The 17,415-nt window shown below is 48.3% G+C and overlaps 1 protein-coding gene across 3 annotated transcripts; it reads right to left on the bottom strand.

The window, feature by feature from the left end:
* ANKRD54 (ankyrin repeat domain 54) lies at window positions 1–11,731 on the bottom strand. Of its 3 annotated transcripts, none has more exons than XM_079937056.1 (8): window positions 10,879–11,731; window positions 9,401–9,448; window positions 4,952–5,050; window positions 2,533–2,604; window positions 1,984–2,031; window positions 1,786–1,910; window positions 1,471–1,578; window positions 1–1,133 (listed from the first exon to the last, which is right to left on the bottom strand). In XM_079937056.1, the coding sequence occupies exons 1-8, from the start codon at window positions 11,201–11,203 to the stop codon at window positions 1,059–1,061; spliced, it is 900 nt and encodes a 299-aa protein (XP_079793182.1). In that variant the 5' UTR covers window positions 11,204–11,731; the 3' UTR covers window positions 1–1,058. The 3 variants fall into 3 exon arrangements, with proteins under 3 accessions (XP_079793182.1, XP_079793183.1, XP_079793181.1); XM_079937057.1 differs by having other exon boundaries at window positions 2,533–2,599; XM_079937055.1 differs by having other exon boundaries at window positions 1,471–1,910; window positions 2,533–2,599.
* Window positions 11,732–17,415: the final 5,684 nt, after the last annotated feature.

Raw genomic sequence — 17,415 nt, 5'->3', positions numbered from 1 at the left:
CAAACAACACAAATTTATTCTCTTATGGTTCTGGCAGTCAGAATCTGAGATCTCTCTGGGCTAAAGTCAAGGTGTCGGCAGGCCGGTCCCTTCTGGAAGCTCTGAAGGGAGAATCCATTTCCTCGCCTTTTCCAGCTTCTGGAGGCCGCCTGCATTCCTTGGCTTGTGACCCCTTCCTCGAGTTACTCCGATTTCTTGCTTCCGTCACCACATCTCCTGCTTCCTCTCTGAGCTCCTGCTTCCCTCTAATAAGGATCCGTGTGATTATATCAGGCCCGCCTGGATAATCCAGGACAGTCGCCTTGTCTAAAGACCCTTAATTTAATAACATCTGCAAAGTCCCTTTTGTCATTTAAGGTAATGTTCACAGGTTCCTGGGATTAGTACATGGCCATCCTGGGGGACACTCCTCCACCTACTACAACTAGGCTGCAGAATGGCGACCCCCTCCTGGTGTTTCAATGATTGGGAGAAAAAAGTCTGGGGATTCCCTGCTTTGGGTTCAGCCGTCCCCTTCCTAACCTTGTATTTCTAAGGTCTAGGCTTCACCAACCCCCTCCTTCCAACCAGAGAAACTCACTGCCATGTCTCCTTGAAAGTCCGGTGACAAGCCTAAATCTAAGTGCTGGTGAGAGGTGCGGGGCCAGCCCAGAAGCCCTCTAGGCCAGAGGGTGCCCGCCCTAAGCCAAACCCTGCTGGCCACAACGAGCCCACGGTTGGAGACAGAGAAGGGTCTGGGGCCTGCCGAGGGTGCCAGGGAGGCCATGGGACGAGTGAGGCCTGCTAGGATAGCGCGTCGGCCAGAGCTGAGTGAGGCGTGGCTGCGGCGCCGTGGGAGCCGAAGGAAGACGCTGTGGGCTGTGGTCCCGGCCTCCAGGGACGATGGAGACCGCGGCTGGGAGTGGCGCTGAGGTCAGTGAGGGAGCATCTCTGCCTCGCAGCAGCTGGGGGCGAGGGCCTCGGCAGACAAAGTCCCAGGCACTGGGCTTTTCCTTTGTAATGAGAGGGCAGTGGGGCGGGGGAGAGCGGCGGAGCGGGAGGGCAGGGAGCCTCTCTTGCTACCTCTTCTCCATGTTCTGCATCTGCAAACTGAGGGAGGTGAAGCTGGCCAGCAGGTCGGTCACTTCATCCACCTGCGGGATGAAACCGAGGCTCTGTTATGGGGTGCCCCCGGGTCCCCCCAGCAGCACCACAGGCATGGAGGGCAGACACTGTCTCTCCCCGCAGGGCATGTGGTGGCTTCACCATGACTAGGGAGCTGCTGTCTGAGGCTGAATCCTTGCTGCCAGGTGGTCTCAGACCGCCCCAGAGAGAAGGGCCCGGGAAGCTTCAAAGGAAGTGGACAGAGGCTCTGAGGTCCACAGTGGGCGACAGGCCTGCAGCCACGCCTTTCTCCTGCGTCAGAGCAGGGGTGGGCTGGCCCTGAGGCTCCGGCCAGGGCCTGGGTCTGGACCTGCAGCTGCGGCTCACCTGCTCTTTGGTGCTTGTCATCTGGAGGCGGGTGCAGAGGTCATCCAGCCGCTCCCGCTGCTCGTGCCGCCCCAGGCGCTCCAGGTACTCCCTCAGCATCTGGATGATCTGAAACCGGAGGGTGGGCTGAGGGTGTGCTGGGAGGCACAGAGCGGCCTGATGCTGCTGCCGAGGGGCACAGTGGAACAGGTGCCAGCTGGGGTCCGCGTGAAGCCACCCAGGAGCCCTGGTGCCGAAGGCGGGCGTGTCTGTGGTTCGGGCAGCACCTGCCCAGGGTTTGCTCGGGGCCGCAGCTCAGCTGAGGGGGGCGCTCACCTGCTTCACCTCCAGCCGCACGGCCTCCAGGCACTGGGAGTGGCCTTCCTGCAGGATGTTGAGCTTCGACTTGGCCAGGTGCAGGGGCGTGCGGCCCGCTCGGTCCAGGGCATCTACCCGGGCCCCTGTGGGCAGGCAGAGGTGAGCATGCTGGGGGTGAGGGGGAGAGAGGAGGGAGAAGGGGAGGAGACCACTCACCTCCTCGCAGCAGTGTGGTGATGACAGGGACGTGGTTGGTGCAGGCCGCTGAGGGAGAAGAACAGGGACTGAGAGTCCAGGACCACTGGGGCTTGGCCTGGGTGCCCACCAGAGGAGCAGGACTGTCTCTGAGGGTCCCGATGCCAGGTCACGCCCCCTGAGAAGGCATCCCCAAGGCAGCAACTGGGAGGGACTCGGTGATCAAATCCGACTCCCTCCCTGTACAGCTGGGGAAACTGAGGCTTGGAGACGGGACCTGCCTCACCGTGAGCCACAGTGTGAGTCAGCCGCAAGGCGGGAACCTCCCCTAGCAGAGCTGCTGCTGAGTCAGCTCAGGTTGTAAAATCAGCTCTGCTCAGGGCACAGCCAACTGGTGATGGATGGGGACAGCCACGGGACACAGTCCGAGGGGAGTGTGGCCCTGGGGGCTCAGGCTCCCCCCAGATGACAGCAGAGCCTGCTGGGAGCCTGCCGGACCCCAGGCTCTCCATCAGAGGAGCCTGTCTGTGCTGCAGAGAAGGGTGTCTCGGCAGCTCGCCAGGCACTTACCCAGGTGCAGTGGTGTGTTCCCCAGCCCGTCTCGCTGATTGGGGTCGGCTCCATGGTCCAGAAGCAGCTGCACTGGAAACAGGAAAACCCAAGAGGAGCTGTTGGGGGCTTCTATGAGCAGCACCCTAACCCCACCCGTGACCTAGCTAAAGAGGCTCGCTCAAAGTGGGGGACACTGAAAGCTCACACAGTCCCCCACGCTGTTTCATCCACTCACTCACTGGCTCATTCGCCCCTAAGGCTCATGTGCAGGACTCTAGGGCCAGGAACTGAGGATTCTGGGAGGGCCCCCTGGCCTATGCAGGCATTACGGGACTGAGACTCTAGGGGTTAAAGGAAGTTCTTCCAATAGCAGTGGCTGCTAGTGAAGGCTCTCAGGGCATTTTCTGCTCCTTCCACAGCCAAGCACCATAGTGGGAATTAGGCCAATAGAAGATGCTGAGCACCCCCTCCTCACGAGTCTCTACGTCACATCAGGGGCGGGCTGTGGTATCACCAGGGCTCACCAGTTACCCAGATGGATGTGCAGGCAGACTAACTCACATGAGGAGGCCAATCTGAGCCTCACAACATATACAGAAACTAATTCAGGAGGGACCATGACCTAAATGTGAAAGCTTTAACAGTCAGGCCTGTAGAAGAGAACAGGAGAATATCTTCACAACCTTGGGACAGGCAAAGATTTCCTAAACAGGTCACAAAAATACTAACCATAAAAAAGAAAAGATTGATAAATTGGAATCATTAAAATTAAGAACTTGTGGGACTTTCCTAGTGGCGCAGTGGATAAGAATCCGCCTGCCAATGCAGGGCACACAGGTTCGATCCCTGGTGCAGAAGATTCCACATGCCGTGGAGCAACTAAGCCCGTGCACCACAACTACTGAGCCTGCGAGCCACTACTACTGAAGCCCGCGCTCCTAGAGCCTGTGCTCTGCAGCAAGAGAAACCACCGCAATGAAAAGCCTGTGCACTGCAACAAAGAGTAGCCCCCGCTCGCCACAACTAGAGAAAGCCCGTGTGCAGCAATGAAGACCCAACGCAGCCAAATATAAATAAATAAATAAAAATAAATAAAATTAAAATTAAGAACTTGTGTTCATCAAATGAGAACATTCAGAGAACAAACAGGCAAGCTGAGAAAGTCATTTATATTTAATAAATGATTTATGTCCAGAATATATGAAGAATTTCTACAAATCAATAAGAAAAAGATAGGCAACTTGTTAAAAATAATGGACAAGAGACTTGAACAGATACTCCACAAAAGAGGATACAAAAATGGCCAATAAATACCTGAAGATGTGCTCAACATTACTGACCATCAGAGAAACGCAAGTTAAACCACAAGGAGATACCACTATACTAGAAGGGCTAAAATTTAAAAGAGATAATACCAAGCATTGCCAAGGATGTGGGAAAATGTGGAACTCTCTCACAGTGCTGGTGGGAGTGTATATGGGTAGAACCATCTTTGGGAAAAGTTCGGTAGTACACGCTAGCTAAACATGTGTGTACCCCAGTGACCCAACAATTCTAACACAGATAAGTGCTTATATCCATCAGGTCACATGTACAAAAATGTTCCTAGCAGCTTTGCTCCTCCTAATAGTCCAGACCTGGAAAAAACACAAATGCCCATCAATAGCAGAACGGGTGAACCGTGGTCCGTCACGCGATGAAACACCAGCCAGCAATGAGAGCAAAGAACTACCATTACTCACAACCTTCAGGGATGAGTCTCAAGAATATACTTCCTTTTCTTGTATTTTGGCCGCGCAGCATGTGGGATCCTAGTTCCCCGACTAGGGACAGAACCCTCCCCCATGCATTGGAAGCGCAGAGACTTAACCACTGGACTACCAGGGAAGTCCCTCAAGGATATAATTTTGAGTGAAAGAATTCAAGATACAAAAGAGTGCATATTCTGTGCTTCCATTTATGTGAAATTGAAAAACAGGCAAAACTAATCTATGGTGATCAAGGTCCACGCAGGGGTAAGGACTGGAAGGGGCATGAGGCAGGCTGCTGGGTGCTGAAAATATTCTATATTTTGATCCAGGAGGCGGTTACAGCAGTGTATACACACAGAAAGCTCACTGTTTATAAGTTATACCACATCCAAAAAAAACTTATAAAAAAGGGGGGGCTGTCCCGCTGCTGCCCTTAGCACTGAGTAAATGCTGCCTGAACGTCTTGAAGGACTGGTCCGACCTCAGAGGCAATCATATTCTTTCCCCTGGTGGACCCCTGGCCCGGTCTGGCAGTGCCAGTTCCACAGGCTAAAGGAGTGAGAGGGGCTGGGTCTTCCTTATATCCAGCACCCGGCTGAGCAGACAGCAGATCCTCCCCCAGCCCCTCTGAAGTGATGCTACTCGCCCAGCCTCCCTCCCTCCCCCTCCCCCTCCCCAGGACTCACCAATCTGGTCATTGCCGTTGCAGGAGGCAAAGTGTAGGGCTGTGCGGCCCTTGTCGTCAGCTGCACAGGGATCCGCGCCATCTTCCAGCAGCTGCTGCACTGACACCACGAAGACAGAGGGAGCAAGTGGAGAGAGTGGCAGTGTTAGCCAGGCTGCAGCCCCAGGGGATAGATGGGGATGCTCAGGGGCCCTTCCAGGCAAGGCATTGACAATGTTTGGGAGAGCCAGTCCCTCCTAGATGCTGGCCCCACGGGCACTGCCATGACAAGGGACTTGTTCTCCTGAGGACACAACTGAGGGCCCGTATTCTGGGTGCTCAAACTATGTGTCTAGGGATAAAACATCATAGAAGAATCTCGGCCCTCAGGGTCAGAAATTTGGGAGCCGTGGAAGCCCCGGCGTAGACTCGGGCCCCGCCCCCTCCCTGCCTCTGGCTGCACATCCATTCCAGCTGGACACAGCCGAGCGAGCTGTGGGCTGATTCTTACTTTGCTCCCAGGAGGCAGCCCTTTAGAGTGGACGGAGCACAGGCTCTGCCACACAGACCAAGTCCCAGGCTAAACTAAGCAAAAAGGAAAGGAGTTCATTGCCAACAGCACGGGGCAGTGGGAAGGCCTAGATTTAGGCCCCCATTCACCAGCGAATGGGAGGAATCTCTGCCCTGCTGACCTCCAGAGTTGCTGTAATGAGAATAATGGATGAGCAATTCCTTCCTTGAAAAGTACAGAGCCATTATAAAATGTGAGGCATTGTGCATTACACGTCCACGTCAACTGAAAGGCAGAACTTACCGCCAAACATCAGTCAGAGCAAGAAACAAAATGCTCTAGTAAGCCCCCAGCAAAGCTCTCAAGGACTTGAGTCCTTCCAAATGAAATCCAGGTATCTCCTGCTTTGTGAATCTCTCTCATCTCCTCAAGCTGAGTGAGCTGCCCCCTCTCCTGCATCCCCATAGTGCCCTGTTCATCCTGCTACTCTCATATTCATATGCTGTGCTCTTTTAGAGTAACTGCGACTGTAGACAGAGCACCAGCCAGGTGTCAGGTACCTGACTGCCAAACCCCTCAACCACTCAGCACAGTATCACATCCATGGTACAGATCAGGAGACAGACTCCAGCCCAAGCCAACAGGAGGCCAAGCTGGGATAGGAACCCAGGTTTCTCTGGCTCGAGAACTTACACCTCTCCAACTAAATACAGGACTTCAGTTTCCTCGGGTTTTTTTTTTTTTTAGAAGTGGTGTTGCTTTATACTCTTCTTCTCCAACTATTCTGTAGGTTTTTTGTTTTGTTTCTTAATATCTTGGACCAAGATATGACTTGCCCTGCTCCATGAATGTTGCTGACTGACTGAATAAATGAACGAATGAAGGTGGTGGGAAAGGGTTATGAGAGTGGAGGAGAAGGAGAAGCTTCCAGTCACCTCTGTGTTCATCACCAAACGAGGGCCAGTATCCAAGAGATAGAGCAAAGCTAAAATAGTCAGTTCCAGTTCTGTGATTTGTGCAGCTACAGTCTTTATGGAAAGCACTTCAGCAACATCTATCAGAAGCCATCAAGATGGGCGTATCCTTTGAGGTAACAACCCCATTCCTGGGAAATTATCTTAAAAATGAAAAGCCAGTGTGCAAACATGTGACTGACTAAATAACTCTTGCTTTGTCCCTCTGAAGGCATCATGTGCGTCCACTACAAATTGTGGTTATAACTGAGGCATGGAATTGCAAGGTGATTTCTACTTTTTACTTTATAAGCTTCAAAAAAATTGTACAGCTACATATTCATTCTATAAATAGGAAAGAATAACGCTTCCGTTTTGAAAAGACAAATGGTTATGAAGACTATGAAAAATGTTTATGATACACAAAACATTATGCGGGCTACAAAATTGTGTATACGGCACAGTTTGCAAGCCCTTCAAGAAACTTCCTCTGTATAGGAAAAAGGACAGGAAGGATATTCACCAAAATATTAACAGAGATTCCTTTGCTGACATTAAGGATGTTTTTCATGAAGATTTTTCTAATTTTCAAAACATTTTAAATGCACATATTATTTTCACATTTAAAATCTTTTAAATGATTATGAATTCACAGAAAGGCACTTACGATTTAACGATAGCAGGGTATAAACTTTACATCCACGGTAATTGCTAACCTATACCAAAAAAACCAACAAACATGCAGAGCAAGATTAAACAAAATGCTAACCATACAGGAAAAGGAATGAAGAGGCCAATCTACAGCCACTTTCGCTGTCAGAGTCCTGCAAGGGCCTGGTAAATCTAAGAGCCACTTAGATTTGAAGATGGGTGTGTCACAGACTCTGAATGGAAAATTACAGCATTTCCACCAAAATAATAAAACCATCATGTGGACACCTGATTCAAGATAAACTAGATGTGGAACTTCCCTGGTGGCGCAAAGGCTAAGAATCCGCCTGCCAATGCAGGGGACACGGGTTCAAGCCCTGGACCAGGAAGATCCCACATGCTGCGGAGCAACTAAGCCCGTGTGCCACAACTAGTGAGACTACGCTCCAGAGCCCACGTGCCACAACTACTGAAGCCCACATGCCTAGGGCCTGTGCTCCACAACAAAGAGAAGCCACCACAATGAGAAGCCCTCGCACCACAACGAAGAGTAGCCCCTGCTCACCACAGCTAGAGAAAGCCCGTGCACAGCAACGAAGACCCAACGCAGCCAAAAATAAATTTAAAAAAAAAAGATAAACTAGAATATAGCCAGTATTTTATAATAACTATAAATGGAGTATAACCTGTAAAAATTGTGAATCTCTATACTGTACACTTGTAACTTATATAATATTGTACATCAACTATACTTCAATTTAAAAAAGAGAGAGGGACTTCCCTGGTGGTCCAGTAGTTAAGAATCTGCCTTCCGATGCAGGGTACGTGGGTTCGATCCCTGGTCAGGGAACTAAGATCCCACATGCCACAGGGCAACTAACCCGAGCGCCACAACTACTGAGCTCACGCGCCTCAACTAGAGAGCCTGCAGGCCGCAACCTACAGAGCCCATGTGCTCTGGAACCCGTGCGCCACAACTACAGAGCCCACGTGCCCTGGAGCTTGCATGCCACGACTAGAGAAGAGAAAACCCACACGTTACAACTAGAGAGAAGCCCATGCGTCGCAACAAAAGATCCCGCATGCCTCAACTAAGACCCAACGCGGCCGGAAAAAAAAAAAACTAATTAATAAATCTTTAAGTAAATAAATGTGAGAAAGAAAATAAAAGAAAATAAACCCATTTAAAAAAAAAAGATAAACTAGACTTTCTGTGAAACGGAGGTATAATTAAAATATTCTCTGGCCACACACTCAAGATATTAAACAGAGAACGCATCATCTTTCCTTGAAAAGCTATATAGGTTGCTACCCAAATATTCCACAATATTAAAGTTCATGGAAAAGAGATAAAAGTGGAGAGCGCTGGAAACCCCTCCAGTTTCCAGGCCTGCTCACTATGCTCTGCCAGGGATAAGGGACCCACTCTAGGCCTGTGTTTTAACGCCCAGCTCCCTGAGGGGAACGACCTTCTCTCCACGCCTGCTATAAACGGGCTCTTATCCCTCGGCTGACTTTGAAGATGAAGGTAGAAAACTACGAGCCAAGGAATGCGGGCGGCCTCAGAAGGTGGAAAAGGCGGGGAAACAGATCTCCCTTGAGCCTCCAGAAAGAAATACAGACACTTTGATTTCAGCCTGGTGAGACCTGTGTTAGACTTCCGACCTATAGAACTGTCTGATGATAAACTTGTGTTGTTTTACATTATCTTTGTGGTAATTTGTTACAGCGGCCAAAGAAAACCCATATACCACTTTTCCCTGATTCACAGAAAGAATTGTCAGTGGATACAATTAAAATTTTTTTCCTATAGCTTGTCTTGTAGCTTTGATGCTGCTACTGCCCTGTCAGCTAGCAAATGGTGAAGAGCAACAACAAAAAACAAAGTGGTGTCCTGCTAGGAGCCTCTCCCATGCCTTTCAGATGTTCTGTCAACTAAAGTTTGAGAACCACTGACCCAACTACCACAAGCCCTCAGGGAGCAGTTGAAGGTGGTGGCTCTCCTGGCACTTCAAATTGACTGTTCCTTCCCATTAACCACAAGTTCCAAAAAGCTCCTACTCTGCGGCTGGGTGCCAGGGATACAAAAGCAGACATGGTCCCCACCACCATGGAGCCCACAGGATGATAAACACTATGACATCAGGAAGTACAGGGTGACAGGGAAGCATGGGAAGAGTGAGCATCTGAGCCAGACTTGTCATCTGCAAGATGACTGCAGTTATACAATAAGTACAGCGAGCCTGGTCCTAGGGGTGAGCCAGCAGAATTCAAGCACTGTCTTCCCAGATGTTGGTTACCTGGATTCTTCCTTCCCCGACCAGACCGGGGAGCTGGACTCACTCTGCACACTCACCTGTTTCCACATCGTTGGCATTGGCTGAGTCCCTCAGCCTCTTCAGAGCTGTGAAGACAATAAGAGTGCCAGTTAAAAAAAAAAACAAACCAGCAATGGCCATGATGAAGCAAAAAGTGATGGCTTCCTAGCTACCCACCACTCAGCCACAATGGCATCTAAAGAGAAAGAGAGGGGCCAGGATACAAGTGACACTACCCCGGGAACCAGGAGAAACCTGAAAGGTGACACAGCTAGTGCAAAAGCCACATTTTGTAGCAAATCCTCCAAGGCCTCTGGAGGCAGATCTTGGCTCTGCCACTTGTCGGAGCTGGGTGACCGTGAACAAGTTAGTTAACCCCCTGGGCCTCAGGTCTATCACCTGCAAAACAAGGTTGAGCTCTTTCCTGACAGGCCTGAGTTGTTGCAAAGACCAAATGAGGTGATTTACACGGAAGCGCTCTGTGAGCTGGTTACACAGATAATCTTATATCCTCTTTCAAAACAGACCACTCCCAAATGACTTACTTAAATTTGATGATTCCTATGGAGAAACTTTTTTCTCCACAATGACACTACCTGTATATTAGAGGCTAATAGAAAGCAATGCCTTTATCATCAGAGAAATGGACAAAAATTGCAATTCATATATATAACGATTCCTTACATTCATATAGCACTTTCAAATTTTCATTTAATCTTCATAACACCACTAAGATACAAGTAGATATTAAAGGGCCCCTAAAAGTCCACATTCTTAAAACTTTCAGGGTTTCCATGGCATCCATAAAATGTAAAAGACAATATGGTAGAAGTACCAGAGCAGGAGTTCTAATACCAGCATAGCCAATTTCTAGCTATGTGACTTGGAGCAAGACAATTTCTCTGAACCTCAGTTTCACCTTCAGTAAAATGGGAACAGTATCTGGATCTCAGTGAGTTATGACGAGGATCAGAAATGATCAGAAACCACCCAACAGTGTTTGGCACACAACAAAGGCAGAATAATAACTATATATTCCTTACCTTACTTAATAACTCTGGCAACATCCCTGTAAAGCATACCATACCCATTCTACAGATGAGAAAACTAAAGCTGAAAGGTTCTACAGTTTGCCTAAGACCTAAATGAGATAGAAAAGTCCAATTCAGGTCTGTGCATTTAAAGAAGTAAGTTGGTAGGACTTGGCTCTGATATCATAATATTCTCCAGTATCCCATTTATTATCTACAAATAAACACCTGGAGTCAGGAAAAGTTTCTATTCAAGAACTACCAAATGTGAAAAGCCACCGGGACTGGTTCTGAGCGGGAAGACTACTTTTTTTACACTCATGGTCCTTAGCAGCTATAATTCTACTATTGGTACTGAAAGTGGACTCAGGGGTCACTCCAGGTCCGTAACTCAGACGTCGGAGGACACCATCCTGAACGGGCTGGGGAGATCAGGGCCCGATTCTCAGCCGAGGGCCAGCCCCGCCTCCCGCCGCGCTCCTCACCGTGCACCTCCTTGCCCGTGGGCCCGAGCCGGCGGTGGGGCCTGGCGGCGCGCCTCAGCCGTCCGGAGGGGATCTTACAGAGCAGCTCATCGCGGGGCTCCGCCTCCTGCTGCCACAGGACGTGAAGGTAGCGTAGCGGGGACTGGGCCCCGCCGGCCGCTCGGCCCGGGAGCCCCGCGCCGCCGCCCAGCGCAGACCCGAAGTCGGCGAAGGAGAAAAGGCCCTCGGGGCCCGTCAACGGCTCTGGCGCCACCGCGCACTCGCCATCCGAGCTCGAGCGGCCAGAGCGCGACTCTTCGTCCGCGCCCCCGGCGGCGGCTGCCATGGCAACGGCTCCGTGCTGGCCTGGCCGCGGGAGCCTCGTGCTTTGTGGGACCGACCGACCCGCTTCCCTCCGCCCTAAGGCTCGCTGTCAGAGGACAAGCGGGCGGGCCTGGCCTGCAACCACGGCAACCGAACGGGGGGCGGGCTCGGGCCGCAAGCGGGGCAGTTCCGGACCAATGAAAACCCTTCCAGCCTAAACCCCACCCCCTACAGCCAAACGGGAGTGGTACGGGCCGAAGAACTTGGTTCGCTGCAGCGTGACTGACGGATATAAGAACCAATCATAAATTTGATATGCCCAAGTCTTCGCCGTACGTCCCTAAGCGGAGCCAATAAAACAGCGGAGTTTAAGACACTTTTTTTCTTCCCATTTCTCCCATCGGATCAAGGGAAAGATAACTGGCAGATGCCCTAGCCAGTCATGTTAAGATGATTTGCAGCCAATCACAAAGGAAAGTGAAGAAGGCAAAGGAAAGGGATTGAGAGATAAGAAAATGTGTAAATCAATGACCGTTAAAAAAAAAAAACAAACAACACAGAACTTCCCACAAATACAGAATGTAAGTAGGAAAGTGAGAATATGTTAAAATGTGGGGCTAGCAACACGAACTGTGGAGTGATAGTTCCTAAATGCGATAGATCCCGTTCGTTCTCTCGGTAACTCTGGGGTTGATCACTGATTTACAAAGAATTCTATAATTCAACACCAGAGCGACCGACGCTTGAGTCCGAGAGCCAGTCACTGACCCAGGTAATTCTCTGTGCTAGGTCCTGGACGCAGAATCAGACTCTGTGCCTTCTGAGACGCTCAGGTGGGATGGGAGAAGTCAGAGCCGGAAGCGGAAGTGTACCGCAAACAGCTGATGATGAGCTTAGCAACCACTCCCAGGTGCACTGTTTTGTAGAATTTTCACAACCCTGAATCCCACAAACACTTGTATAAAGTGAGCAAGGAGGACCATCCCTATTTTATAGACGAGGAGCTGAAACCAGAGAGATCACGGACTTGTTCATGGAGGCCCAGCTCTCTTGAGAGGAAGGCTGTGTCCAGGAAAAAGTTGTTCCTTGTCATTCAACGCAGTGAAAATATAATCTTGGGCTTCCCTGGTGGCGCAGTGGTTAAGAATTCGCCTGCCAATCCAGGGGACACAGGTTGGAGCCCTGGTCCGGGAAGATCCCACATGCCGCAGAGCAACTAAGCCCGTGCGCCACAACTACTGAGCCGGCGCTCTGGAGCCCGCGAGCAGCAACTACTGAAGCTCTTGCGCCTGGAGCCGGTGCTCCGCAGCAAGAGAAGCCACCGCAATGAGAAGCCCGCGCACCTCAACGAATAGTAGCCCCCCGCTCGCCACAACTAGAGAAAACCCTGCGCAGCAGCGAAGACCCAACTCAGCCAAAAATAAATAAAGAAAATTAGAAAAACAAAAAGAAAATGTAATCTTTCTCTGACAGTTGAAAAACACTTTCAGATTTTGCAGTGTTCTCAGAACACCACTATGAGGTTTATCATTGTAATGTATGGAGAAAAATGTTTATTTGAACTCTCCTCCTCTGCCCGATGCGGGAGAAGGACATATGCCAACTCCACTTGTAGCTAGAAGGAAACCGAGGAAAGAAATAAACATTGAGCGCGTACCATTTACCAACTGCTTGATATGTATTTTACCATTTAGTTCTCCTTCACAAGAGTCTTAGCAGGTAGATATTATTATACCCACTTTGCAGATTAGGAAATTGTAGTCCCTAGATGTCATATGAATTGTCCAGGGGTACGGGACTAGATATTTGGAGGACTGGGATTTGAACCCAGAAAAGTCTTCTCTTTCCATCACGCTGATCTCTTTAATGAAGAGCCTACTGGAAATCTGCCTCCAGAAAATTTAAGTGACATCTGGATATGTATACCTCACTCCTGCTGAATGTACCCTGAAATAACTTTATTATTCATTTCTCCTCTTTTTCCATGTAATAACCTCCAAAATAGTCGTCATCCCTCCAGTCCCTCTGTGAAGAACCAAAGGTGTACTTGCTGTCTAAAGTACAATTCTCTTCACATCTCTAGGATCTGCTCGCCCACTGAGCTCAGGCTAAAGTCCAAACCTTTTATCCTAGCAGTCAAGACCCTTGATGATTCTGACCCAGTTGTCTTTGCAATCAGTGTCTTTCTCCTACCAGTGGGTCTTCAAACCATCTGGTCTACAAAGATGTTTGCATTGTCAGAAATCTTTTAATTTAAACAGGATCCCTAAACATCTAGGGGTGGCTGTTACTTCTAATTTTTAAATCAACTTTGTTGAAGTACATAGCCCAACCCTCTGTGTGTTGCAAGAACCACTTGTTATTTTGGACTGGAAGAACGGGATGTGGGTTGAATGTGGACCCAGTTAGCCTCACCAGCAGGATTTTAGACTGGAACTTGGGTGTATGAAGTTGTATTCCCTCAGAATGCCTGGCTCAGCAACTGGCACCAGCATGTTGTAGCTATTTGACTGACTGACTGACTGATTAAATGAATGAATGAGTAAAAATAGTAGCCCAGTGGTTAAGACCATGAGTTTTGTTGGTTTGTTTTAATATATTTATTTATTTATTTTTGGCTGAGTTGGGTCCTCGTTCCTGCGCGTGGGCTTTTCTCTGGTTGTGGCAAGTGGGGGCTACTCTTCATTGTGGTGCGTGGGCTTCAGTAGTTGTGGCTCGTGGGCTCTAGAATGGAGGCTCAGTAGTTGTGGCTCGCAGGCTTTGTTGCTCTGTGGCATGTGGGATCTTCCCGGACCAGGGCTCAACCACTCTGCCACCAGGGAAGCCTCAGACCACCAGTTTTGAAGCCACAAATGAGTGGGTTTATAGCTTTGAGCAAGTGAATTTCCTTTGCTTATCTTCGGTTTCCTTATCCATAAAATGAAGGTAAGAGTACTACCTATATCGGACATCCCTGGTAGCGCAGTGGTTAAGAATCCGCCTGCCAAGGCAGGGGACATGGGTTCGAGCCCTGGTCCGGGAAGATCCCATGTGCCGTGGAGCGACTAAGCCTGTGCGCCACAACTACTGAAGCCTGCGCGCCTAGAGCCCGTGCTCCGCGACAAGAGAAGCCACCGCAAGAAGTTTACGCACTGCAACGAACAGTAGCCCCCGCTTGCCGCAACTAGAGAAAGCCAGTGCGCAGCAACAAAGACCCAATGCAGCCAAAAATAAATAAATACATAAATAAATAAAAGAGTAGTACCTATATCATGTGGTTATCACAAGGACTAAATAATATAATGTGAGTAAAGCACCTAGTACAGAGCTGGGTACAGAATTAGGGCTCAAAATATGGTAGCTATTGTTCTTATTATAAAAAGTTTAGATGCAGGCTAGGGCCCATGCAAATCCTACGCAACTGTGGGCACATAACACTGGCATGAACTTGACCTAAGGGTGCTGCAAGCATGCATACACAAGTCATTTATGTTTGGTCAATCAGCAAATAGAACATGAAGCACTTAACAGGAGACAGAGAAAGTACCTGTAATGTTGCTTTGGGGGAAAAGCTTCTGCCTGGGAATCCAAGAACTTGTGTTCTGAGTCCTACTCTGCTGTGACTCACCTCATGATTTGGGGGCAACTGTTTCCTTTTTTTGGGCTTCAATCTTCCCATCAGAAGGTTTTGTTCTAGGTCAGCTACTGACACTGGCTCAGGCTGGCTTAGGCTTTCCTTTTATTCTTTCCCTCATCCTGTTGGCCTACACAGTATTTTATTTTTTTGCTTTTGTTTTATATTTTATTTCTTTGTATCAACAGGGGCACAAGAGAAAAGATCAAAAAGCAGGTTGTCCCTGCTGTCTCAATGCCACCAGCCGCTTCCTTCCCGTGGCTTCAGATGTGATAAAGAAAGCTGTGGCTTTCTGTAGGTTCATTCACAGTCCTTTTTTTTCCCCAAAATACCACAAATGTACTTTATTTCTTCCCATTCACCTAAAGCAAGTTAATTAATTAATCAAAATAATCAGTGAATTTTCTTTTTTTTAATGCCCAAATCACAGTTTATTATGTTTTTTTTAAAAAATATCTTTATTGGAGTATAATTGCTTTACAATGTTGTGTTAGTTTCTGCTGTACAACAAAGGGAATCAGCTGTATGTACACATAAATCCCCATATCCCCGCCCTCTTGCGCCTCCCTCCCACCCTCCCTATCCCACCCCTCTAGATGGTCACAAAGCATCTAGCTGGCCTCCCTGTGTTATGCAGCAGCTTCCCAGTAGCCATCCATTTTACCTTTGGTAGTTTATGTATGTCTGCTACTCTCTCACTTCGTCCCAGCTTCCCCTCCTCCCCACCCTCCACCCTCCCCCCCAGCCCCGTGCCCTCAAGTCCGTTCTCTATGTCTGCGTCTTTATTCCTGCCCTGCCACGAGGTTCATCAGAAACATTTTTTTAGATTCCATGTATGCTACACAATATTTAAGAGCAATTTGAACTAGTTGCCAACATATAAAAATTGAGAGCTTTAACATAAAACTTTTGATTTCCAGATTCTCTTAAAAATGAGAAGAGGGAATTCCCTGGTGGTCCAGTGGTTAGGACTATGCACTTTCACTGCCAAGGGCTGGGGTTCAGTCCCTGGTGGGGAACTAAGATGCCCCAAGCCGCGCAGTATGGCCGAAAAAAATAAAAAAGAGACAGAAGATATGGCAATACAGGACTAGTTGGCTGGAGCTGCACAGCAACTCTCCTCTTGAGATGGGGCGTGCTGCAGTCCCCACCACTCTCCACTCTCTGTTACCTCCACATTGAGGCCTAAATACAATTGCCATTTATCCTCATACTTTTCATACTTGTGATGTTGTTTTTCTTTTTTTTCTTCGCGCCACACGGCTTGTGGGATCTTAGTTCCCTGACCAGGGATCGAACCCACGCCCCCTGCAGTGGAAGCTCAGAGTTGTAACCACTGGACCGCCAGGGAATTCCCAGTGACATTGTTTTTCTTAAATGGAGTTAACAGGAAATTAAAATATCGCTTGTCTTTATCAAATGTGGAGTAATGAAAACTAGTGTGGAGGAAAATTATTTAGTGTCTAAAAACATGACATACAGTGATTATGTGACTTCTTAATGTCATGCTAGAGTATTTCTAATAAACCCACATAAGGGACATCTGACTCTCTGGGGAAGTTTAACTTTGACTAACAATTGACTAGGACTCAGTGATGTCTTATAAATGTAAAGTTAGAAGTTAGCTTTTAGGAAACTGATAAAGTGCAATAATTTTTGTATGTCCAATGGAGAAGATAACCCCAAAGGTTATGGTTTTATTATTCTGTAGGGCAGGAAACAGAGTTGGATCTAATTTAGTAATTGTATTTCATCATTCCTTTGCCCATTAACTATTCTCAAATTCTTTTCAAGCCAGCTCTGTCATACTGTTGTTTCCTTTATTAATGATTAAATAAGCTCACTATTGGTAGGAGAATTTACGTTTTTAATCTCTTAGTGGCATTAATCTTTTGTCTATTGTGTAACTTCCAAAATTTTTTGGTTAGTAATTTGTTGTTAATTTTACTTATAGTTTTTTAAATAAATTTATTTATTTATGGCTGCATTGGGTCTTCATTGCTGTGCACGGGCTTTCTTTTTGCAGCAAGTGGGGGCTACTCTTCGTTGTGGTGCATGGGCTTCTCACTGTGGTGGCTTCTCTTGTTGTGGAGCACGGGCTCTAGGCGCACAGGCTTCAGTAGTTGTGGCACGTGGGCTCAGTAGTTGTGGCTTGCGGGCTCTAGAGCACAGGCTCAGTAGTTGTGGCGCACGGGCTTAGTTGCTCTGTGGCATGTGGGATCTTCCCGGTCCAGGGCTCGAACCCGTGTCCCCTGCATTGGCAGGCAGATTCTTAACCACTGTGCCACCAGGGAAGTCCCTACTTATAATTTTTAAATCAAATTTATTGAGGTATAAAGTATATACAGTGAAATCCACACACACACAAGGGGATTAAGTGCACAAGGCTGGTGATTTTTGACAAATGTATACACTTAGGTGACTACCACCCCAATCAAGATACATAGCATGACGATTATATTTTTAACAATTTGAGAATTGATCTATTGATCTTTAGACTGCAGAGAGAGGGCACTGTATTTTAAGAAAAGTAAGTGAATATTTATTTGCAGGCAAGAACAACAGTCTTCAATATTCTCTGTGAAAGAAGGCTACAACTTAACATGCACTCAGGAAACATT

The sequence above is a fragment of the Stenella coeruleoalba genome (assembly GCF_951394435.1).
Source record: "Stenella coeruleoalba genome assembly, chromosome: 11".
Lineage (NCBI taxonomy): Eukaryota > Metazoa > Chordata > Mammalia > Artiodactyla > Delphinidae > Stenella > Stenella coeruleoalba.
Note: the sequence above shows the minus strand (reverse complement) of the source record. Positions and strands in the feature narration are given on the sequence as shown.